General features: G+C 56.0%; 1 protein-coding gene across 1 annotated transcript; it reads right to left on the bottom strand.

Moving 5' to 3' along the window:
* Nucleotides 1–10201: 10201 nt before the first annotated feature.
* Nucleotides 10202–22095, bottom strand: AP3B2 (adaptor related protein complex 3 subunit beta 2; the record flags this gene model as incomplete). The annotated part of the gene is made up of 27 exons (XM_084213618.1): nucleotides 10202–10516; nucleotides 10747–10885; nucleotides 11549–11646; nucleotides 12052–12136; nucleotides 12231–12462; nucleotides 12591–12697; nucleotides 13273–13327; nucleotides 13412–13577; nucleotides 13654–13852; nucleotides 14161–14272; nucleotides 14491–14609; nucleotides 14714–14900; nucleotides 14985–15161; nucleotides 15235–15344; nucleotides 15427–15559; nucleotides 15781–15843; nucleotides 15999–16070; nucleotides 16219–16273; nucleotides 16550–16647; nucleotides 16876–17052; nucleotides 17140–17322; nucleotides 17859–17925; nucleotides 18467–18627; nucleotides 18714–18809; nucleotides 18921–18995; nucleotides 19107–19182; nucleotides 21983–22095. The coding sequence occupies 27 exons, from the start codon at nucleotides 22093–22095 to the stop codon at nucleotides 10366–10368; spliced, it is 3306 nt and encodes a 1101-aa protein (XP_084069744.1). The 3' UTR covers nucleotides 10202–10365.
* Between the last annotated feature and the right edge of the window lie 3211 nt (nucleotides 22096–25306).

The following is a 25306-nucleotide window of genomic DNA, read 5'->3' as shown; positions in this document are numbered from 1 at the left end:
AAAATACAACCAGACCAAACACTCTCTGCTTTGGCACAGAGCTTCTGTCTTGAGGCAGCAGAACATGCCCACTCCCCTGAGCCTGGAGGAAACAGAAGCTTGCAGCACTTATTTCATCACACCAAGCTTGCTTTGCAGGGAAGTCTGCACCCACCTGTGCTCTTACATGCATGTTAACTGACCTGTGGCAAACATGGTTTTTCAAAATTCTTTTGCAATTTCAATGTATGCAGCAACTCAGCCTTGCTAACCTTGAGAGCAGATGAATCCTGCCTCCAGGAGAGGCAGACCAAAGGAGTCTGCTGGAGGTATTCCCACCAGCAGTTGGCAGGTCAGGCAGGGAGCACTCACATCCTGTCCACAATGACCCACAGCACCACAGAGAGGCAAGCAAGCCTTCCCAGGCACTTCCACACTGCCAGAGAATACAGAGATGACCCATTTCAGGCACACAAACTAAACCCCCCCCCAGTACCAAGCACGCCAACACCCACAACACCGAGGATCACCACCACCACCATCGGTTCACCAGGTCCCACCAAGTGCCTCCCCACCCCAGCAGCCCCCCTCCATCACCTGGCAGGGTGTCACATTTGCCTTTTGCGACAGGCGTGGTGCAGACTCCACTGAAATCCAGAGAGTTGTCCAACATGGCATTTATTCGGCGGAATATGTCTGCATTGCTGCAAGTGGAAAGTGCAGGGGCATTCGGGCTATCCCAGCAGTCCTTTATGCTCCTCACAGGATCTTCTTTCTGGTAAAAAAGAACCAGTACGTGTGTCAATAGGCAAGTACTCAGCTTTCAACACATTGTGGAAAGCCTGGACTGCCTCCAATATTCACATTAGCTTAGGTCTTAGCAACACTCAAACCCAATTCGTGGCATTAAAGGAGCAGTTAAGCAAACGGGTCAGCAATTTGTCAGCACAGCACACTGGAGCAGACTGCCCATTGCACACAGGGACCAGGAATGGACTCCAGGCTGACAGCCACAGCAAACCAGCTGGGTGGTGAACACAGCTCCCTGCTGGTTTTCTCCAGCCCATCACAACACCAGCAGAGATCTGATTAATGAGGGTATACACCTTCTACCCTAAAATCAGTCTCCTGACACCAAGGGACAGTGGCATGCTCATGGTCCAGGCAGACACCACAAGGAAGCACAGCAGTTCCTCTTATGCACGGCAGAGGAGCACAAGGCTCACCTCACTACCCATCATCTTGGAGTTCTGAACAGTATCTTGGAATGACCCGAGACAGCAGCAATCACTTCAGGTTTGCAGAAAAAACCCAAACAACAATGCTTCCCAGCTAATCAAACAGCCCCAAATCCTGAGGAAAGGCCGAAGATAAAATCCTCATCTTCCCTTGAGGTAGCAGTTCCTGACCACAAAGGTAGTCACCCCAAACCATCTCTGCTTCAGCACAATTCAGGATGGACACGGATCCACCACCATCAAGGCTTTGAGACCAGCCTAAAAAAGGATCACCTCTTGTAAAGCTTCTGCCTTAGAAACATCAAACCCCTCCTGCACCCTGGTGCCACTCCAGAGAACCAGGAAGAGCATCTGCTTTCCCAGCTCTGCTCACAAGCCACTAACACGCAGGCTCCTTCGGGAGCAGCTGCACCAAATTCAAGCCTCTGACAATTTAGAAGCTGCTAAGCTTCATCGTTACCAGTGTTCTGAGGCCGAGGAGAGGTCTACCCACCACTCAAAAGCCACTGCAGAACTCTGCTCCCGAACATGCTGAGCCATCGGTATCGCCGGCAGCTAAGACCTGCTTTAAAGAGAGGGGCAGGGAGGCACAACCCCGCCAGTCCTGCACTCCAAAACAGAATACTAGCCATTAAATCAAATCCAAAAAACTGAAGAGCATCAAGTCTGGCAAACGAGCCCCTGCTCCTCCAACACACACCGGAGCCCTAAATTGGGCCGTTTGTACTTGTCAAGAAGACAATACCGGCTTGGATGTGCTTCTGCAAGTCTCAGGCCTCACTTACCTCCCGTTCTGCTTCACTCGCAAACAAGCCTGAAGCACCGAGCTGGTTTTACTTTCAAATGACCCCTTGCGGATCGTTCAAGGAGGCTGGTCTAAACTGAACTTCACGTGGAGACGGGAATATTAGCCCAGCCCACGCCTAGCACTTACATTCCACCCCCCACCTCGTCATTAGACGAGCACGATGTGATCCTTTTCTCCAACTACCCACCACGTCGGTAAAAAGCACAGGAAACCCAGTCGTGGAAGCAGCAGGAATTAGCTCCTGAACGGACAGCTCGCACCGTGCCTTCAGGCGGGACCTGAACAATTCCTGGAGAACTCCAGCCCCTTTAGGACTATTAGCATTTCTTCAGCGCTGAGGACTGGGATCTTTGGCTATTGAAATGCTCAGAGCTGGGCAGGAAATCACGCTATGAAAAGTCAGTGTCCATAAAGAAGACAGAGGAATCCTGCAACTTTATTCAAATAAAGGGAGAGACTGTCCACGGGGGCATACGCCCGTGGGGTTTTCTCTCTCTTGAAGTCTTGGCGGCCACAGCCTCCTTTTAGCCTAAACTCCCGGCCGCATGTTGACCTCTTCCTTTCCCCATCAGTTGAGGTACTCGGAAGGTGCAGCCTTCCCGAACCGCCTACCACATATTCCCCCCCTTTAAACACGTCATTTTCCCCCCAAAGATCAGAAACTCAGGCTGAGTTTGTATGTTTCAGGAGTCAAACTGTCTGGTTTCTCTAACAAACCTGCGGCTTGAATTTGGTAGAGACATTAAGAACCATTTCAAAGACATTAACACCCATCCCCTCACCCATGGAATTGTTTGTAAATACACAAACACAGAGCACACATCAGAACCCACCGCCAAACAACGGAACATTTACAAGAGTGAAACAGGTTAAGGCTAAAAGCGAGCTGAAGGGTGAGAGAAGAGGCAGAGCGCGCTTTAAGTCATCTTTATAAAGAGCAGCTGGAGTACAGAAGCTCAAATTACGAAAGTATTGCCAGTCATCTTTAATAAAAAGGACTGCCGCATCAGGCTGCCTTGGCACGAGGATGAAACTCCGCATTCTACTCCCGTTCCTGTAAAAGAATCACTTCCAGCGGGAGGCAAAGCTTTTCCCTAGGAGTCTGCAGTAGGGAGACAAAATAACCCCGAGCAGCCAGCTGAACGCCCCACCCGTTCCTTCTCATTTAGCCTCCACGACTGGCAGCACCAGTCCTGCTCCAAACAGGCACAGGAACCAGCGAGAACACAGACAAGCCTTTCCACAAAAATCTCTTCTGCTAGAGAGCTTTTAACCCTAGACTGTCAAGGATATCCTTGGGATACTGCAGTTATCCTGGACACAGGGAAGGGGGGGACCTTGCAGCACTACAACCCCTTGTAGGAAGGGGCTCGTAGCACAACCTCCCCTCCCTCAGCCCGAAAATAAGATACTCCTTTGAGGAGGGCTCTGCGGGTCTCCAGAGCACTCAGAGCCCAAACCACCCCCAAGAGCCTGGAGAGGATGGTGGAAGAGTTTGCAAACTGGAGAATCCAGCCAAGTACTTCTGTCTCGGAGTCAACACCACAGCCCAGGGAAACATCTCGCCTGAGGCTGCATCCCCAGAGCCGGTGCTGCTTTATCGTCCCTAGCCAAGACGAGCAACTCCAGAGCCCAGGTAGGATTCACTGTCCCTGCCGCACCTGGAAGGATTTGGCAAATTCAACACACCGCCTCTCCCGGCTTCCCTAGAAGCCTCCACACTGCAGCTACAAACTACAGATCTCCTCTGCTTCCAGAGGCACCAGTCCAGCAGCACTGGTGGGTTCTCCTGGCACCATATGAGACACTCAGGGGTGTAACCAGTGACCCAACAGCCATTCTCAGCCATTCCATCCTGCTATACCTCACAATCCCAATCCAGAGGCACAAACACAGTTTTATCAGGGGATAAACAAGTCAATGGAGAAGCTGATCCAGCTGATGGGTGCTTTAAAGCCACCAGGAGTCAAACGCCACTTCTTAACACCTGGTAAGACACCCGGTCTCTTACAGAGCTGGAAGTTTCTACAGAAGCCCCTGGATAAGAACCAAAGGAGAAGGACAATTCAGTTTTCTGCAGCAGGCCCATAGTGCCACAGAGCAAACGATTCTGACATTGTAGGTTAAGTCACTGGAGGTCAGAAACACAGAGCATCATACACAGACACACAGCAAGAGGAAGCTCAGGCAGGAAGGCAGTCCTCCACATCCTTACTCAACTAAGAACTTCCAAGCAGGAAAATTTATCCCCAGAACACTGAGGCTTCAAGGAGGGTACTGAAAGGCTCCAGAACCCTCTTGCAACCCAAACACACGGAATTGAAAAAAGGAGTGCCAAGAATCAGGGAGGAGCTCCCTCCCCTCAGAGTAACAGAGCACCAGCAAGCCTTACCACCATCGCAGAGAGCTCTTGTTTTCCCGCTGTGCATCAGGAAGCTGGCAGGTCCCTGGAGCTCCCATCCCACCAGCCCCAAGCAGAGCCCACGGCCTGCAGAGTTTACCTGCAGGTGGGCCCACTCCAGGCACAACCAGCAGCACTCAGCCGGTGTTACAACACACCTGTGCAGCAAAAACACCCCAAAGTTGTCCAAGGCAAGGGGAAATGAGGAACCTCCAAGGCACACACACCTGAAGGAAACCTAGAGATAATGAAATCCCAGGGCTAGGCAGAACCTGCAGCATCACAACAGCACTAGCACAGGATTAGGATAGCCTAATCCTTAGGGAAGTCATTAAACACAGATTGGCTGCCAGTATGGCCAAGATGTGCACTAGCTCCCGGGGATGCTGAGGAGCAGGCAAGGCTCATCCACCTCAGCTACAATCCACCCTTTGCTTTTTACATCATCCATAGAAATCTCAGCCAGGCAGCACCATGCTGACGCCCAGAGGGGTTCTTGGAGCTGTAGCTACAGCCGAGAGGGCCTTCAATCCCAAGGCAAAATTTAAGATGCTCTTAAAATGGTGCCCACGTCAACATAACCAAGCTGAGATAGCTCCATACTTCAATGAAAGGGAGCTCAGAAAATCCTTTTTTGTTGGTATGTTTTGCTTCCCAAATTGAAGTCAGCTATACCCGTGCAAAACACGACATTGGTGTAACTGTTTCCACCAGGCAACACACTCCCACCCCCAGCTCATCCCAAAAAATGTTAGGCAAGGCTGCACCAGCTCTCCCACCATCAGCAAGGCTAATGTCAAGCAGCTGTCCTCGGGTTTAGTGAGTAGAGACATCTTGAACACACCTGGCTTGAATTAAGACTGGTCTTAATTCCCAGGGGAGCAGTGACTTCAGTTTTGCCAAAATCCCCTTTTTTAAAAGGCATTTCACCATCAAGGCAGCTATTTTTTTTGTATTTTTGAAGCCATCACTCACAAGCAGCTTTGTACATGAGCAATACCCACAGCTGCCTGTTGCAGCCGACTGTCAAAGCTGAATAAGGTTTTAATTGGTTTAGGGAGACTGTTCCAGTTGAGACAAGCTGCAGCAAACTAACGGGATCCCAGAGCTCTTCCCTAAGCCCAGCTCCCACCCTGTACCCGAAGTCCCTCACCAGCACTCCAGGTGCCAGCACACCTTGTTAGCCTGTAACACAGGCACCAGTAATGAGCGTTAATTGGCTTCACCTGGGAAATAGAAAAGGGTAAAAAAAAAAAAAGGAACTTGTTTTTCAGCAGACTTGTCTCACTCAGAAGAATCAACTTTGTCCATACTCAGTTAGGAGCTGAGTCTCCTGTGTCACCCCTCACCCCAGCCAGACACTACATGGAGCTGGCAGCACACAGTTTACAAATGAAACAGCACCTGTGGTCACCTTATACACTAAAAAAAAAAAAAAAAAAAAAAAAAGCAGTTTAGAAGTGGGCAAAAATACCCCTTGCATGAGCACAAATGCCCACTTCTAGCCAAAATATGCCCCACCTTGCACACCTGAGCTCAGCTTCATCCCCCTACAACCCAGGGAAGAGTGGAATAACAGGTTGCTAGGCTAGGATGCGGTTTGCTCCGGCGTTTCCCTGAAGGCAGGGTCAGTTGTTATGTTCCCTGAGCCTGAGCTCCATCAGACCCCCCCGTCCCCCGCGGGTACCTCAGCAGCCGGACCCCCTCGAGGCCAGTCCAAAGGGAAAGGGGATCCCATAGCTCCCACAGGAAGCGGGGGAATTCCATCCGCAGCCGTCCTGAGGGCTCGGTGTCCCGGTCCCCTCTTCACGCAGGTGGAACGGGCGGGAACGCCACCCCCGGCGGCTCCACCGCGTGGAACCACGTGGCGGGGCGGCCTCGAGAGGCGGCACGTGCTCGCACTTACCGGCGGGAAGGCCATGGGCAGCACTACGGGCGGGCGGTCCCGGAACGCAGCACAGACGAGCCAAGAGGATAGCGAGGACACCGAGAACGGCGCAGCCCCTCGCCCGGCCCGCGGCTTTTATGGGCCGGGCCGGGCCGGGCCGGCCCGGAGGCGGGGGCGGGGGGTGAGGGCGTGGAGGGAGGGGCGGCGAGGGGGTGCCGCTGAGGGGGCGGGGCTGCGGCGCATGCGCGCAGCACGCGCCGGCCGCGTGGCGTCTGCCCGCCGCCATCGGGCCGTTCCCGCCACAGGCCCGCGCAGCCGCCTCGCCCCGGGCGCCGTGAGGGGACCGGGCACCCGCGGGTTAACGTGGCGTCACGCGAGGCATTCAGTCAGCCCCTACGAGGGATGGGGCGGCGGCGGCGGCACTGTGCTGTCCGGCTTCAGCCACCCTCCCGGGGACGCCTCAGCGCCGGCAACTGCCGCGTGCAGGATGTGACACTCGCTGTACCCCCGCCGTGAGGGGGATGCGATCCCCCTAGGTGTTAAACTGAGGGCCCCAAGGGCAGGCTTAGCGTCATGATTTCTTCACACATGGGCTGTGGTACTCACTCGGCCCCCTCAGAGGGGATGGAAGCCCTGAGCGGTTAAATCAGCCCTTCCGAGAGCACTGGGGTGGCTTTGGCATTGTGGTGCCCAGCTGTAGCCCCTCGGGGCCACCTCAGTGCCAGAAGCTCTCCACTCGTGGGCTGTGGTGCTCACTGAACACCCCATGAGGGAATGGCCCTCCTGTGGGGTTAAGTCAGCTCCTCTGAAGGGAGTGGGATGGTGGTGGCACTGCCCAGCCGAAGCCCCCTGGGGACATCTCATCAGCGCTGGCAACACTCCATGTTCCTCTGAGGGGACCCCGAGGTCAGTGACAGGAGTTAAGGACTTAAATCAGCCCTTCTGAAGGGTCTGGGATGGTAGCGGTTCTGGCTTCTGCTTCAGCACCTCTGGGGCCGCTCACCACACAAGAGGCCGGGTGCTCACTGAGTGCCCTTGTGAGGGTGTGCAGAAAATCCCAGTCTGAAAAGCCAGTGTCCATAAAGGAGCATAAAGGAGACAGAGGAGTCCTGCAACTTTATTCGAATAAAGGTCGAGATTGTCCACTGGGGCATATGCCCATGGGGTTTTCTCTCTCTCTTTCTCTCTCTCTCTCTCTTGAAGTTTTGGAGGGCACAGCCTCCTTTTAGCCTAAACTGGCTGCATGTTGCCCTCTTCCTTTCCCCATCAGTTGAGGTACTCAGAAGGTGCAGCCTTCCCGAACCGCCTACCACATATTCCCCATTTAAACATGTCATTTTTCCCCCAATGATCAGAAACTCAGGCAAAGGGTACAGACCCTTTGTCTGTTTCAGGAGTCAAACTGCCTGGTTTCTCTAACAAACCTGTGGCTTGAAGTTGGTAGAGACATTTAGAACCATTTCAAAGGCTTTCACACCAATCCCCTCACCTATGGAATTGTTTGTAAATACATGAGCACACATCTTTCCTGTCAAGGGGAATGGGGTTCCCCAAGAGCAGCCTCAGTGCTGGCAACTCCGACACATGGGCTGTGATGCTCATTGAGTCCCTTGTGAGGGGATGGGACCTCCAAGGGCTTAAATCAGTCCCTCTAAAGGGAATGCAATGGTGGAACTGCTTGGCTGGAGTCCTTGTGTGGACCCTTAGTGCCAGCAGCATTCCATTCTCAGGATGTGGCACTCGCTGTGCTCCTTCTGATGGATGAGACCCCCAAAGGGCTCTCAATGAGCCCCCGCATGAGGGCAATATGTTGGTGGCAGTGCCCATCTGAAGCTCCCCAGGGACACCTCAGCACCAGCGTCTCTCCACACACAGGTTGTAGCACTTCCTGAGCCCCCTCTGAGGGGGTGGGACCCCCCATGACAAAAAAAGGGGTTCCCCAAGGGTAGCCTCAGTGCTGGCAGCTCCTACAGATGAGCTGTGGCATTCACTGTGACCCCTGTGAAGGGATGGGACCCCCAAGGGGTTAAATGAGCCCCTCTAAGGGGAATGGGATGATGGCACTGTGGTGCCTGGATGGAGCTCTCCAGGAGATGCCTCGGTGCCAGTAGCTCTCCACTCACTGGCTGTGGTGCTCACTGAGCATGCCATGAGGGAATGGGACCCCAGAGGGGTTAAATGAGTCCCTGTGAGGGGAATGGCGTGGTGGTGGCACTGCGGTGTCCATCTGGAGCCTTCACAGGGGCAGCTCAGCACTGCCAGCTCCCACACATGGGCTGTGGTGCTCGCTAAGCCCACTCTGAGGGGAATGGGATCCCCAAGGGCTAAAATCATGCCCCTCAGGACTTAAATCAGCTCCTCTGAGGTACTGGAATGATGGCAGTGCTGTAGCTCTCAGCTTCAGAACCCCTGGCACCACCACGGTGCCAGTAACTTGCCACACACAGGCTGGGTGTTCACTGAGCCCACTCTGAGTGGAATGGGACCCAAAGGGATTAAAATGGGTTCCCCAAGGAAAATGCGGTGGTGGCAGTGCTGTGGTGCCTGGCTTTAGCCCTTCCAGACCCCCTTTGGCTCCAGGAGCTCTGCACACACAGGTTCAGCACTCTTTGGGCTCCCCATGGGAGAATGAGACTCCCAAGGGCTTAAATCAGTCCCCTTAAGGAGAATGGAGGGGTGGCACTGTGATGCCTGGCTGAGCCTCCCTCCCAGGGATTCCTCAGTGCTGGCAGCTCTCACACACAGGCTGTGGTGCTCACCAAGCCCCCCATGAGGGAATGGGACCCCCAGGGGGTTAAAGTGAGGTCCCCAAGGGCAGCCTCAGTGTGCTGGCATCTCTCCACACACAGGCTGTGGCACATGCTGAGCCCGTGAGGGGATAGGAGCCCAAGAGTTAAATCAGCCTCCCTAAGGGAAAGAGGGTGGTGGCATCATTGTGGCTCCCTGTGAGGCAGCTGCAGCTCCAGGCCCTCTCCTTATGGGAATGGGCTTTTTCCCTGTGGAACAAGCACTTGACACGCAGTGATTGCTGCTGCTGCTCCAGTCAGGGATACCTCACCCATCAGAAAACACAAAGGGGTTTTTTTCATCTCTTACCCGGAAAAAGCAGAAAGCCCCTCACCCTTTTTGTGGCAGCGGAGGCGGTTCGGGATTCAGACCTTCCCGCACGTCCTTTGCTCATCCTCTGCCTCTGGTGCCGGGCCTGGCTCTGCGCTGAGCTGCTGCTTTGGATGGAGAGAGCCAGTGCTCACTGAAATCCCACCCAGCCCGTGCTGGGAGGAGAAATCCTAATAAAGAGTCAGATTTCCTTCTTTTTTTGTAATCCCAGTTTGGAGATGAAACGCCTCCCCGAGCTGGCCCCAGGAATCCCTTCAGTGACACTGCAGAACAGACCCAGCCCTGACGTAGCAGGTATTTCTGCGGTTGAAGCATGAGCAATTCTGCCTTGAATAAATAGCTGGAACCCTCCCAAGACTCCTCAGATCCCTGGTCCAACTGAGCACCTCCTGCCCTGGGGGGATCACTCCGACACCATGTGCCAGGTTTTCTCCAGGACCCAGCAGCTACCAGCCCCTGGGACACTCTGCATGTTTTTGGTCACCTAAGGGGATGGCTGGTCCCCTGATGTCCTCTCTGGCTGCCCTGGGGAGGCTGGCAGAGCCTGGCACGGCGGGAATCTGGGGTGTATGTGCCCACAGAACAGAGGAGGGAAAGGGAGCAGGTTGGAGAAGAGCTTTATTGGGAGATCCAGGAGATAATAAATAAGGGTTACATTGGGAGATGACAGTGAGGGACTGGGGCCACACTGTGCTCCATAGGGGCTGGAACCGCTTCTGCCCTTCCGAGCAGGACAGCTCCCTGCATCCCATCTGCCCCATCCTGCTCCTTCCGCCCAGCAGCAAAGCTGGCCCGAGGGTCACTGCCTGCCGCCCCTTTTGGGATCAGGGCAGGGAATAACCTGTCAGAAACGGGGGCAAGGGAGTGTTTTGGGGAGCAGCATGGGGCAGAAGGGGTGGGAGGGCAGGGTCATGGGCGTGGCAGCGCCCGGCTGTCACTGTGTCAGGGCCTGGATGATGTCCTTCACCAGCATGGTGCCGATGACCATCTTCTCGCTGTTGATGGTCAGCTGGGCCATGGAGCCCTCCCGCCGCTCCAGGGTGATGAGCACCAGGCTCCCACTTGTCACCGTCTTGGCTGCAAACCTGTTGGGTGGTGAACACAGGGCTTCAAGGCAAGCTGTCCCATGTCACCCTCTGGTCTCTTGGGATGCTCTGGTTGGGACAGGCAGGTCCCTGCCACCTATGGCTGCTGTCCCATTTGGGTTCATGCAGGCCCCTCTTCCTAAAGGAAGCCGTGAGTGTCCCCACTGTGATTTGGGTGGGAATGGAGGGGTGACAGTGCCTGCCTGATCCAGGTGTGGGGGTCCAGCTACCTGTACTCGTTGCTGGCACCGCAGGGCACGCGGCCCACGTTGGCAGCCGAGGTCACTTGCTGCACGATGGTGTGGTCACTTCGGCATTTCTCAGGCAGCGTCAGCTTCTCTGTGATCTCGCTCATGCCCATCAGCTTCCCTAAAGCAGGCAACAGAGGCACCTGCCCGTCTCTGGTCACACACCCTGCTGGGCCCTGCTTTGACATGCCCAAAGCAACCCCCTCCAGCTCCCTGTGCTCCCCATGACATCCTGAGCTGGCTGCTCTGCTTGCTCTTGGTTCAGGATTCAGTAGATTTGGGAAAATCCTTCATAACCCTTTCTGGGCTCATTCCCATGTCCCTGCCTTGTGGCAGCAGCCATGTCCTGGGGATGGGCTCCTCTGGACAGTGATAGCAATGGGGCCAGGTGCTACAGGGCACCAAGAACCCCCTACTCAACACTGCCCCCATCCTTGGGGTCAGGGTGGGGATGTGCTGATCCAGAAGCACGAGGACACAGGGTCTCACTCACCAGACACAGTTCTGGGAGTACCAGGGTGACATGGGCCCTTCACAATTTGTGGAGACCCAACAAGGCCACCCTAGCACCAGGGTGGTCACCCCAGCCCACAGGCTGGGGGTGCAGGGGAGGGTGAGGAGAGCAGAGCTAGTCTAGGGGCCAGCTGAGCAGCCACTTACCCTCACCCGGCCGTGCCAGGTGCTCTAGGGCCACAGCGAGGGCGGCAGAGGGGACAAAATTGGGGGTGAGTGTCAATGGTGGGTGTCTGTGCTGCATTCTGTCCCCCTCCGTGGCCCCACTCACCCTGCTCCTTCTTGAACTCATTCTCACTCATGAAGACAGGGGCCATGAGCTCCCCCACGGGTGGCTGGATGGAGACGTAGAACTGGCGCGTGTGGGTGCTGGGGAGACAGGCGGGTGAGAGGGGCATGTGCCCAGAATATGTCCCCTCTCCATGTCCTGCTACCTATCCCTGCCCTGGGCAGGGGTGACCATGGAAACTGTGGCCAAAAGGGCTCAGGAATGGGGGGAACCTGGAGCTGCTTCTGCCTCCTTGTCCCCTTGCAGAGAGGCCTGTGCATTTCCTGCTGTACCCCAACCACCCCATGCCCATCTGACCGTCTCCTCTTCCCTGGAAGGATTCTGGTGCCTGTCCTCCATCCCCTCATGCCCTGCTTCTGCTGTCTCCTGTCCCCTGCTATGTGGAGGGATGTTGATACCTATCCCACTTTCCCCATCTCTGGAGCACCTGACACCCTGAATCCCTGGGGACACCCATCCTGCCCTGCCTGGTGCCAGATGCTCACCACAGCTGGAAGTTTGCCGCCTGGGTGGAGTCACAGAAGTCGATGCCCATCACCACGGTGGCCGTGTCCCCTGGCGCCAGGTGCTCTGCAACCACAGGGCTGCCACTACATCCCACATTCTCACCTGACCCCTGTCCCCACTCTCCCACAGCGTCACAGCCACGCCGTGCCAGCCATACCGATCTCAGGGAACTCCTGTATCCGCATGCCGGATAGTGGCTTGGGTTCATTGACCCGCAGGTTCTTCACCTCGGTGTCTGTGTTGTTGGAGATCTGGATCTGGACGGCCACCATGTGGGGGTCGCTCGGGAAGGGCCGGCGGCTGAAGCAGTACTCAACCGCCAGCCCCTCGCCTGCCATGCGGTGCAGCAGCTCGTAGGTCTTCACCGCACTGAACGCTGGGCTCAGCAGCTGCACCAGGGGACAGCAGGGGCTGCTGAGGGCTCCCTGCAACCCCTGCAGGTGGCAGAGGGCCCAGGAGCCCCCACAGGTGTTAGGAGGCCTGGGATCTCCCCAGGGAGGGCATGGGGGACACTTACGGTGGGTGTCAGGGAGGTGTCGGTGAGAGTGAGGCCCTCCAGGTCGGTCACCAGGCTGGTGGAGATGATGCTGCTGGAGGGGATGGGCTGGGGAGGAGGTGGAGTGACTGCAAGGTAGGGAGGGGGAGAGGAAAGGGTTAACAGAGCCCCATGGCTGTGAGCACAGCCCCACGGGGACACCCACACAGGGACAGTTCTAGTGGCTCAGCTCCATGAGGACAATGGCATGGGGACAGGCCCAATGGCAACAGCTCCATGGGGACAACCACATGGGGACAGCCATATGAGGACAGAATGGTGGCACAGTGCCATGGGGACAACTCCATGGGGACAGCCTCATGGAGATAGCCCCATGGGGACAGCCATGCGGGGTCAGCCCTGCTGGCATAGTCCCGTGGGGAGAGCCACACAAGGACAGCCCAGTGGCACAGCTCCATTGGTGTAGACACAACCCTGTAGGCTGTCCCTGTGCACAGCCACATGGGGACAATCCAATAGGCACAGCTGCCTGTCCCACAGCCATCATCTGGGGACAAGGACCCCTCACCACACCTGTTCTTGTCCCAGCTTTGCAGCTCCCAAAGGACCCATGGAGTCCTGATGGCACTTGGGTGAGTGCTCATGCCTCAGTTTCCCCAACACCACCACAGCAGTCATTCACATATTCCAGGCAGCCACTCACAGTCATCCAGGTCAAGCAGAGAGATCTCCTTGGAGCTGGCCTTGCTGCTGGGGGGCTGCAGCAGGGAAAGATGAGAAGTTCAATAGGGGGTCCAGGTATCCCTGTGCAGCCCTCCATCCCAGCCCATCCCACCCCTCACCGCCTTCCTCTGCTTGGCCTCTGCCTCGGAGCCTGAGTCGGAGCCAGAGGAGCTGCTCTCAGAGGTGCTGGCCTCTGATGACGTTTCAGCATGGCCCTTCCTCCCCTGCGGGGCCTTCTTCTTGGACTTCTTTGCCCCTTCCTCCTCCTCCTCTTCCTCGCTGGGGCTGCAGGGAGAGCCCAGCTCAGGGGGTTGGGGTGTGGGTTTCGGTGGGAGCATCCCCCTGCCTTCCCAGGGCATACCTGCCTGCGGTCCCCAATACTGCCTTAAGGGAACCTCCCTTGTCCTTCCTCTTTGGCGTCTTCTCCTCCTCCTCCTCCTTGTCCTCTGACTGCTCCCCACTGTCTTCCTCCTCCTCTTCCTCATCCTCCTCCTCGGTGCCAGAGCTGGAGCTGCCAGAGCTGCTGCTGCTGCTGTTCTCTTCGCTGCCGGACTCGGGCTCTGTGGGGGCAAGCTCAGCCCTGCTGCTGTGTCCCCCCACATTCCCCCATCTCCCACTTCATCCTACTACATCCTCCATCCTCCCACTGCATCCCCACACCTGCTGCTGCCTCTCCACTGCATCCTCCCACTGCATTCCTGCATAGTCCCACTGCCCATCACTGCATCCCTCCACATCTCCTGCCATGTCCCTCCCATGATGGGGTGTCCCCACTGTCATGTCCCCTGTCCAATGCCTCACCACTGTGGGACCTGCCTGATGGCCACAGTGACCACTGCCCAATATCTTAATGCCCTCAGGTCCTCACCACTGTCTGCCGACTCCGTGGGCCCTGACTCGCCCTCTGAGTCAGAGTAGAAGGGCTTCTCCACTTTCTCCTTCCTCTTCTCCCGGCTGGTGCACTTGGTCCACTCAGGAACCTGCTGGCACAGGGTCGATGGAGCAGGGCCATCCCCATGACTGGGGGATCCAACCAGCCACCCTTGTCCCCCCATCCCCAAGCAGATGTGTGAGCACTAGAGAGGGAAGGGGGGCAGGTGAGCAGTACCTAGGCACCTCCTGGGGCTCCTCCAAGATCTTGAGTCAGTGTCCCCACCTTGGCCCCTCCTACCCCATGCACCCAAGGTGCTCCACGCACCTCCACATTCCTCACAGAGGGGTCAGGGGCCTCGTCCGGCCAGTCGGGCAGTTCCTGGTAGCCCACAGCCTTAGCGTTGAGCAGATGGGACAGGGAGCCCAGTTGGAAATGGTCCCGATCTACAACGAGGTGAAAGGAGGCAGCAGCTCAAGGGAGAGCCATGCAGCACTGTGGGGACAGCTTGTGCCCCATGTCCCAATGCCCTGTGACCAGGGATGGGTACCTTTGAAGGAAGACTCCAAGATGGGAGCCGGTTTTTGGGCCAGGAAGAGCTTCTTGGCATATTTATTGAGGGCCCCGCTCTTCTCAGTGGGCACGATGAGCTGGCGGATGAAGCGAGCCCGGTCGCGGATGTCATAATTCTGGTCGTACTTGGCCAAGTTGAGGACGTACTGGGTCAGCAGCTTGCTCTGCGGGAGAGAACATGCTCAGGGCTGGCCTCTCTCTCCCTTACAGGGAAACTGAGGCCCACCCTAGGACAACATCCCCGGTACCTGCTTGGAGTTGGTCAGGTAGAGCTTAGCTGCCAGATTGATGACCTGCAGCTTGACAATGTCCTCCTCGTTGGTGAAGGACTTGGCCATCTTGCGCAGCACATCGGGTGCGATCTTGGGCACGTGCTCGCAGTACTCGCCGATGAGCCACAAGATGCTGGCCCGTGCCATTGGCACCTGTGAAACGCCCTCAGACATGTGGCACTGCTGCCATCCCCTGCTCCTGTGGGTCAGCAACACCCCAACCAACCTGGATGTTGTCAGTGAGCTTGGCCATGTGCTTGATGATCTCGCTGTGCTGGGCCGGCTGCATCTGCAGCAGCTTTTTGATGACCACCACAGATTCGGCCACCACCAGCTCTGCAGGCAGAGACCCAGCCTCAGTTGGGTCCTGCCCTGAGAGCGATGGAGCTCCCATTTCACCCCTGCCGTGTGTACTCACCATCCCGGTTGGAGAGCAGCTGGACCAGGCCATTGAGGCAGGTGTCCCGCACCTTCCCGATGTTGGTGGCACAGCGCCCGATGGCTTGGATGGTGGCCGCCACAAAGTCCTTGTCCATGCTGCGGATGTAGGTCTGCACAGGCATGGAGGGCACACATGACATGTCATCCATGTGTCAGTGCTGCACATCCCCCCTGACAGTGGTCACACATTTGGGCCCTTTGGAACCGCTGTTGGGGTGGGTATGGCCTCAGCCCACTCCTCCTGGAGGGGCTCCCCTCTGCCCACTCCATGGTGGTGGTTTGGCACCAAAAGCCATGCCAGGGTGGCAGCCTCAGTATGGCCATGGCATACCTGGAACTCTCGCAGGATGGTGGAGATGTTGGTCTCGTTGGCCAGGTTGGTGAGGACCTCCAGCTGCAGGAAAGAGGAGGAGATGAGCGGCATAGGGGCGTGGTGACAGGGCAGAGGGGTCTTGATGTCCTCCTGTCCCCAGGGCATGAGGACAGCTGACCCAAGGAAAGGGCTCCATGAAGCCCCAAACCCACTCCTGACAGGTGTTTCCAGCTCACCTTGAGGATCTTGATCTGTGTGGGGTCTGTGGAGCGGATGTAGAAACTTTTCAGATAGGGCTCAAACATCCCCTGCATGCACAGCCAGAGACATTAGTGTCATCTCTGTCCCCCTACCTTGCCAAGGCCACCTCCAGGCTCTGGTGACCTTTCTGGCTAATCCTCATCTCGCTCCAGAGTCAACAGGGCCAACTCCCCCCACACCAAGTCTGAGACTCACCCGCCGCTTGATGGACATGGTGGCCACATTCTGTAGCACAACATACTGCACCTCACTGTGGGGACAAAGAGGGGACATGGTCACTGGGGCAAGGGCCAAACACCCTCAGCAAGTCCCTGTGAATATGGGCCAGGACCCACAAACAGCCTGGTGCCACCAAGATGCTGTCACCCCATGTCTGGACTGGACCAGCCCAAAAAGGCCTCCAACCTGATGTCCCTCAAGGGATGGGCTTTTTGGGGGTCTCTCAAAAAGGGTCTTGGAGCTCCCCACGGGTTCCAACCAATGGGGTGGAGGGGTAGGACACCACCACAACTGAGGTGCCACAGACCTGTGACTCCGCAGGAGCCGTACCAGCGCCTTGGCAATGACTCCAACCTCTGCCTTGGGTGCCAGGTGGAAGTAGAGCTGTGCCACGGCCATCACCACCTATGGACACACACCCAAGTGTCACATGGTGGGAATGGGGGACACCCTGAGGGATGGCCGTGTCCCCCAGTCCCACTCTCAGCACTTGGAGGTAGCCTGACTCTCAGGACATCCATTTTTGGGGGTCCCTCAAGCACTCCAGTGAGTCCTAGACTGTGGGGACATCATAAGCCCAGACAGATGGACACCATATGTGGGGAAGGAACAGGGTGGGAGTGAGGGTCTCACTGCGGCGTTGCGGCTCTGCAGCAGGGGCTTGGTGTTGCGCAGGAGGAGGCGGTGGTCGGGGTCCATGACGTAGGGCTTGCGCTTGGCCAACGAGGCTGCCTCTGCCTTGGCATCCTTGGCGTCCTCCTCCTCAGAGCCATAGAAAGCCTTCTCAGTGTTCTCCTCCAGCAAGGACTCCTGCTGGCAGGTGGGACCCTTTTCATTCCCAAGAACACTCCCCCTTCACCCCACCCTAAGGCTCCCATTCTGTCCTCCTGAACTCACGTTCTGGTTGGGGCTGAGGAACTGGGTGCGAGCGTAGCGGGTCAGCATGTTGATGATGACCACCTGCCCCCACTCCTCCACATCGATGAGCAGGTTGCAGAGCTTGCGGTAGTTCTTGTGGATGAGGTCTATGCGCTCTGGACAAACCTCCTCGAATGCCATCACCACGCTGCCAGCCACCAGCTGCAGAGGGAAAGCCCGGGGTGACTTACTGGAGTAGTAGCATCATAAACAAGATATTGCTTTGGTGGGATGGTGGCACCTCCATAAGGGTGCTGCTTTGGTAGGCAGCCCTTCCTTGTAGGGATGCCAGCTCAGTGGAGTTGGTGAATTCCCCGTGAGGTTGTTGGCCCAGTAGGGACACAGCACTCCCACAAGGATGCATCCCTCTCATCCCCACAAGGACACTAATTTGGTGGGAACATCTGCATTCCTGTGAGGATGCTGGATCAGTGGAGACAATGTAATCCTTATGAGGATTCTGTCTTGCTAGGGACAGTGACATCCCCACAAAGATGTTGGCTTGGGAGATGGCTGCATCCCTTCATGGATGCTGATCGGTGGGGAACAATGGCATCCCATGAGGACGCCACCCCTGTGGGGATGGCTGCATCCCCAAGATGACACCAATTTGGTGGGAACACCTCCATCCCCATGAGGGCACAAGGCCAGTGATGTTCCCAGATTTAGAGGTGGGGGAGACACAGAATCCTGCTCACTGTGGTTTTGTCAGCCAGCAGCTTCTCGATCACTTCAATGAGCTGGTCCTTCTGGTCTGAGTCGAGGCTGTGAGGGAGAAGCAGGGCAGATGATGCTGGACCAAACTCCTCCCCATCCCTGCCTGTACCAAGCAGCCAAGACGCTTATTGATGTTGCATACAGTAAAGATATTATAAAAGAAAGGCCTTATAAAATATGATTTAGGCCCTATTACTCTAGCTAAGCTACCAGTCAGCTTGTAACTTCCCATGTGAAAAATCAAAACAATGAAAGCACTTAGCACAACAAGCTATTCTAGTAAGAAAACCGTTTGCACCTGTAATAAACAAGAAATCTGTCCCATTGGAACCAGTGAACAAAATATGTAAACTAACCAAAAATAGAGAGATTTGACAGGTGTACACCCTAGCCATTTACTGACTAATAAACTGAGTGTCAGTGTACTGTCAGCCAATTAGGTATAACAAAATGCCTTCTGATATTTCCTATAAACATCAGCTTTGTGACTAAAGAATTGGCTCCTCTGCATGAAGAAACTGAGGCCTGGCTGCTTTATTACAACAATTGGTGTACCTTACATTCAGCAGCTGATCCCCCTCCTCATTACCTGTACAGCTTGGGGATGGCATGGGCGGCTGTCTTGCGCACGTACGGGGACATGTCCGAGGCGGCCTCCTTGATGGCCAGCATCATGATGGGCACGATGATGGGCACGCGGATGCTGGACAGGACCCGCAGGGCGCTGGCACGGATCAGCTGGTTGGGGTCCTGTGGGGAGGTGCAGGGAGCTGCAGTGCAGCTGTGGGAGGCTCAGTGCTCCTCCAGACCTCCCCTGGGTCCTCAGACCAGCCTACCTTGAGGCCTCGCTGGAAGGTGGAGATGGAGAGCAGGGCCAGATCCTGTTGCTCCTCTGCGTAGCGCACCAGGTACACGTAGACCAGCTTCTTCACCTGCAGGGTGAAGGTGCCATCTCAGAGCTCCCCGAAATCCAGCCAATCCCCAAAAACAGGGAAAGTGCCAGACCCTGGGAGGCCACCAGGGCCACCCAAGATCTTCCTCACCTCAATGTTCTTGCAGGCAACGTTTTTCACCACAGCTGGGAAGAGATCAGAGGCGTTTTTACCACGGGCAATCATCTAGCAGGAAAATAAGTGGTGTGACACTGGGCAGCTGGCACAGCAGGGGCTGGTCCAGCATGAGACAGCTCGGCACCAGCAGTGGTCCTCACCAGTGACAACAACACCCACCGCCACAATCCTCTTCATGGCCTCCAGCTTGAGTGAATCCTTGTTGCTGTCGAGCATCTCCTTGAGGTCATCATGCCTGAGCCACACCAAGGGGAAAAAAAATCCCATTTTCACATTTTTACCTTTTTTTAGTTTTTTTTCTGCTCACAGACTTCCATCAGGTTGGCAATCCAACCCTTCACCATGAAATATTTATGAGGACAGGAGTTGGGTTACAGCAAGGTGAAAGAGGAACCGGAGGGACGACATGGTGCTAGCACCCAGTGCCATCCTCATCCCAAGCACTGGGACAAGAACCCCATCCCATCCTGGCTGTGGCTGTCACCCTAAACCACAGGTGCCCATCACCAGCTCCATTCTGTCTTGGCTGGCTATCCCTTGTCCCCTCATGGACATAGTGGCATGGATGTGCCAGCACACCCTGATGCAAAACCCTCCCCTGGTCCTCTCCCTGGACTGGGAAAATGCTACCAGCCTTTTCTAAGTTGTCACCACTGTCCTCTTTTCTAAGGGACACTGGTCCCCCCCTAAACTGGGTGCACCTGCAAGGCTGCATCTGAGGGTGACACCCATGGGATGATGCTCGTCCAGAGCCACCATCACCAGGGGTCCTGGGGGCGCTCCTTGGGGGAGTCTTACCGCGGCGGTGGCCCGGTGCCAGTGTCCACTGCGGGCTTGGTGCCGGCGAGTGGCCGCAGCTCATCGGCTCGCAGGGCGCTGTAGCAGGTGGGTTGTCCAGCCTCGGTGGCCAGCACCGGGCTTGTCACCTCCTCGGCCACACCAGCACCCTCTGGTGTTTTCGGCCAGCCAGCCGGCCCCACCGGCAGCTGCCGCAACAGCTTCTGCACCGGCGGCAAGGACATCATAGCTTTGACAGGCGGTAGTGGCCCTGGGGATGGTGACAGGGCTGTGGCCCCGCTCCTCTGCCCAGCACAGTGGGCTGAAACCTGATGCTGTGGTTGGGGTTGGGTTGCAGCCTAGATCAGGACGCAGCTCCCAGTGGATGAGGCCAGCTTGGGATGTCACGTCCAAAGTGACATCTGACCTGCAGTAGGGACCTGGGGACACTGCAGGGAGCTCCTTCCCCAGTGCTGAGTGGCTCAGTCCTGGGCAGGGAATGCACATCATGGTGGGACACTCTGCCTGGGTGGTAGGGTGGCATGATGGGGCACCTGTGGCTGTCCAAACTGGGTGGTGGGGTCACACATCGTGCAAATTTCTTGCCTCATGTGCCATGGATGGCTCACAGGAGTGGTGACAGACCTGGTGTGGCTCTGGCAAAGAGCAGCATGCAGATTATAGTGACACTACGGGTGTGGGGGACACTGTGGGTGTGAGGGAGACTGCCAGGAGGTCAGAGGTAAGGGGACACTGCCGTGAGGGCAGTGGCACTGCCAGAGCAGGAGGCACTGGCAGCAGATCACTGAGGTGGCCTGGACAGATGGGGAGACACAGCCAGGGTGTCTGGGCCCAGGGATGCTTCCAGAGTGGGGGACACTGACAGTGGGGGTAAGGGGACACTGGCAGATATGGGAGCAGGGGAGTATTTCCAAGCTGGGAGACATTGCCAAGGATGGGGGAGACTTGGACAAACTGAGGGACACTGCCAGGGGCTCATGGGAGGGACAAACACTCTGAGATGGGGACACTGCCAATGGGTCATGGATAAAGGGCACTGCCAGACTGGAGTACCCTGCCAGTGGATCAGGGCTGGGGGAAATTGTCGTACTGGGGGACACAGCCAGGGGTAGGGAGTGTTACACTGAAAGGGACACTACTAAGGGGTCAGGAAAGGTGGGGGACACTATGAGATGGGGATACTGCTGGAAGGTCATGGATGCAGGGCACATCCAGAGTGGGGGACAGTGCCAGGAGCTCAGGACTGGGTGGACACTGTCATACAGGGGGACATTGCCAGAGTATCAGAGAGAAGGGGACACTGCCAGGGGTTCAGGGAAGGGGGGACCCAGTGAGATGGGGACACTGCCAGCAGGTCACAGGGACACATCCAGAATGGGGGACACTGCAGCATTAGGGAGGAGTACAGGGAGAGAGGGGACACTCCCAAACTGGGGACATTGCCAAGAGGTCAGGGTGGGGTACACATTCAAAGTGGGGGACACTGCCAGGGGGGATACTGTCATATGGGGGATAGCACCAGAGGGGCAGGGAGGGGGAGACCCTGCTGGACTGGGGGACACAGCCAGGGGTAGAGAGTGTGATGCTGTCAGACAGCGATTCAGTAATTTCCTGCTGGGGCAGCAGGGAGGGGGGGACAGTGCCAGAGTGGGGGACACTGACACAGTAGGGAGGGCCAAGAGACATTCCTGCAGCTCCAGGAGCACAACCCCATTCCTCTTCACCCCTGCCCCCCCCGCAGGAGCCTGTCCCACGGCAGGGTGACATTCCTAAACATCGCCCCCCATGCCGGGAACCTCGATGCGGTGGGGGGGTGTGAGCTCAGGAGAGCCACAGGAGCCAGCAGATCCCGTGGTGGGAACACCGTGCCCGGGATGCCCCAGCCCGAGGGTGGGAGGTTCAAGGGGGATCCCCGCACACAAGGGGGATGCCAGCCACACAATCTCCAAAATCCCGCGGCGCTCCCACCCTCTCCGGCCTTTGCAACCTGCAATGACGGTGGCGGCGACGTGACCGCATTCCCTGCCCCATCCCTGTCCCCATCCTCGTCCTTATCCCTATCCACATCCCCATCCCCATCCTCATCCACATGCCCGTCCCTGTCCCCGTCCCCACGGCGGGGGCCGCTCCGGCCCCGGCTCGGGTACCACATCCCCGCCGAGGACGGCGGCGAAGGCCTGCAGCGGCGGCCGCGCGGGCAGGCTCGTCCTTGTCCCCCGTGCCCGCATTGTCCCCACCTCTTGTAGTCGGAGGAGAAGATGCCGCCGCTGGCGGGGTCGTGGCCGTACTCGGGCTCGCCCAGGCTGGAGGAGCCGCCCTTCTCCTCGCCGTAGGCCGGGCTGGCGGCCATGGCGGCGGGAGGGATGCGGGATGCGGGATGCGGGGGGGACGCGGGAACTGATGTCAGCGCGGGCGGGGACGGGCCCGGCCCCGGCCCCCGCCCGGGGGCAGCGCCCGCTGCACCGACCCCCGCCGACATCGGGAACGGCGGCGCAAGGGGAGCCCGGCTGCCCCAGAGGGGTCCCTGCAGCCCCGCACCTGCACAGGTCTGGGAGCGGGACACGGGAGACTTTAGGAGAGCAGTGCTGGGGACACGGCTGTGATGGAGTGACAGTCACTGAGCTCACAGCCGCACACATACCCGTCCTGAATCACCAAAATCTATAATTACTGTAATAGGCATGATTTATGATTATAATTGGAGGTATTTAAAATAGATCACATTATAGTAAAGAATGATATATAGTCGGATGTTATAATATGTATTATTATGTCCTACCGTATTACATTTTAATATTATTTTATACATTATTATTTTATATGTAATACTGTGTGCAGTATACACAATATACATTTACTTATATATTACATATAATTTATGTATTCAATTACATGCTGCATACTGTATACCATATATTGCATGTTTTTTATTACATTACATTACATTACATTACATTATAATGTATTACAGATTTCATTAATTATGCAATACTATGTATTTGCCATATTCAATCATACTATGTTATAGATAATCCATAAGCCATTCTACATTCTGCAGTTAATATATGACATAATATAATATATGCAATAGGCTATATATGCTATATGTTATATTATATTGCAGATTATATGAATTCTATTATATAGTATATAGTATTTAATGTAGTACATATTACATATTGTATTATGTATTATCTATTGTATGATAAAATTCAATATTTTATGATCTATATTCCCCATGGTAGTATATGTGATGTATGATATTGTATTATGATATATATTAGGTATGGTATTAATTTATATTATTCTTATGGATATTGTTATAGATATTGTAGTTTATATTTAATATTATTATCAATAACATGATAGAAATTATATACTAGATATATGATCATATATTAACTATACTACAGATGTTAAATAGAAATTTTATTGTAGATATGACTATTGTAGATATGACTATTACGATGTTTCATATATATATATATTTTATACATTACTATAAATTATATCAGTCATAAGATATCATTATTTATGTTATTATAGTTGGGATTTTGTTTGCATTTCTTTGATTTTTCCCAGGTACTTTATACTATTGGCAGATATTCCCACTATTCTTCTCCTGGCAACTGACCAGCCCTGGAGCTGTGTGGATGGGGCAGCACTCACCCCAGCCCACAGGAATGGGGGATCACTCACCCCAGCCCACAGGAATGGGGGATCACTCACCCCATCCCACAGGAATGGGGCAGCACTCACCCCATCCCACAGGAATGGGGCAGCGAGGGAAAATGGCCATGGTTCAAGTAGCAGAATTGAATAAAGCATCTAATTAATGGACACCAATTAATCTTCAGCACAGAGACCCTCTCACTCCAGCCCTCCCTAGGACCCCACAGCCCTCCCAGGGCCCCCAGCCCTGCTTGGATCTCAGCCCTTCCTGCAGACCCTGCTGCTCTCGTGGAGACCCCAACCCTCAGGAGACACAGAGAAGATCCCCCTTCTTTTCCCCCATAAACACTGATAAAATCCCACTGGACATTCCCTTCTCCCTGCTGGACTGCCCCAGCTCTTTCAGCTTCCCTTCCTAGGGAAATGCTCCAGAGCCTTGGTGGCCCTTTGTGGTGTCTCTCCAGTGTGTCCCTGTCTCTCATGCTGGAGAGCCCAGCGCAGGGCCCGGCACTCTGGGGGTACCGGGATCACCATGGGTTGGTGACTCGCTCCCCCCCACTGCAGATACACTCTACCTCATCAACTGGACCAGTGATGAAGAGGTTGACCAGGACTGGACACAGAGCTGACCCCTGGGGCACACCACCAGCCTCCAGCCAGACCTGATCCAGCCTTTTGGCCCATTTTCAACCCAGCAGCCCACGGAATATTCATTTTTATGCTCAAAATTAAATGCCAGCAGTGAAAGAGGCAGATGTTTGTCTCAGGTGGCCATGGGGAGCAAAGAGCAGCCTCTCCCTTCAAGGTGTGTCAAGGTGGGACATCCCTTGACAGCAGCTTCTGGGAAAAGTGGGAAAACAACAAATCAAACAGGGTTGGCCCAGGGTTTCCATGCAACTGTTTATTGCCACACAGGGGGATTGGCAAATCACTGGTGCAGTTCCAGTGCCCGGGGGAGGATGCTCCAGCCCCGCATGTTCCCCAGGAGCACCATCACCTCCATCACTGCAGCGCTGGGGACACCTGGGCAGACAGAAGAGGTTTGGTGACACTTGGCCGGAGCAGATACCAAAGTATCCCAGGCTGGTGACGCCTGATCTGGAGGTATCACCCACCATGGCACCAGCAAGGTGGCCCAGCCCCAGGAGGGCGAGGGCGAAGTGGATGCAGTTGCAGGTGAGGGTGTGGTACTCCACGGGCTGCTCCATGGCCGCCCGGACCCGGCGCTGCAGGGCGGCCACGTCCAGCGCCCCCTTCCTGCGCAGCACCCGGGCCCGGCCCCGCGTCCGCAGCAGGTGGCTCTTGCCGTGCTTGGCCACGATGCCCGATGGTGACATCCCTGAGCTGCCTGCAGAGCAAAGCAGACTCTATACCCCGTGTGCCTTCCGTGGAGATGTCCCCGTGCCATGACGGCTCCCGGGGCTCACCTTCCAGGTGGATGATCTCCCCGTCACCGCAGTAGATGCCAGCGTGGGCGCCCCACCAGCCAGGGCCCCCCGAGGCCAGCGGGAAGAGGAAGAGGTCCCCAGGCTGGGGCTCAGCCACCCCGTTGGGGACAATGTTGAAGTGTTGTCTCAGCAGCCCCTCGCAGAGGAAGAACCCTGCCGTGGTCACTGCCCCAGTGACTGCCTGGGGACCCAGCTGTGTTTCAGGGCCACCGGTGCCCTGGGGACACCAGCAGCATCACTGATCTGCTGGCTTATCCCACATCATTGGTGGCTTAAGCACAGCTTGGGTCTCAGGTCTCCATGGATGGAAACCCTTTGGGAAGGGACTGCCTCCTCTAGGTGCTGAAGCACCCATAGGTGCCAAGGAAAAGGCAGGGTGAGCAGGATTTGGCCCAGCTGTGCCAGGGGTGAGATGGGCAGTGCAGGGCACAGGGGCAATGC

The sequence above is a fragment of the Fringilla coelebs genome, assembly GCF_963513975.1.
Source record: "Fringilla coelebs genome assembly, chromosome: 12".
Classification (NCBI taxonomy): domain Eukaryota; kingdom Metazoa; phylum Chordata; class Aves; order Passeriformes; family Fringillidae; genus Fringilla; species Fringilla coelebs.
Note: the sequence above shows the minus strand (reverse complement) of the source record. Positions and strands in the feature narration are given on the sequence as shown.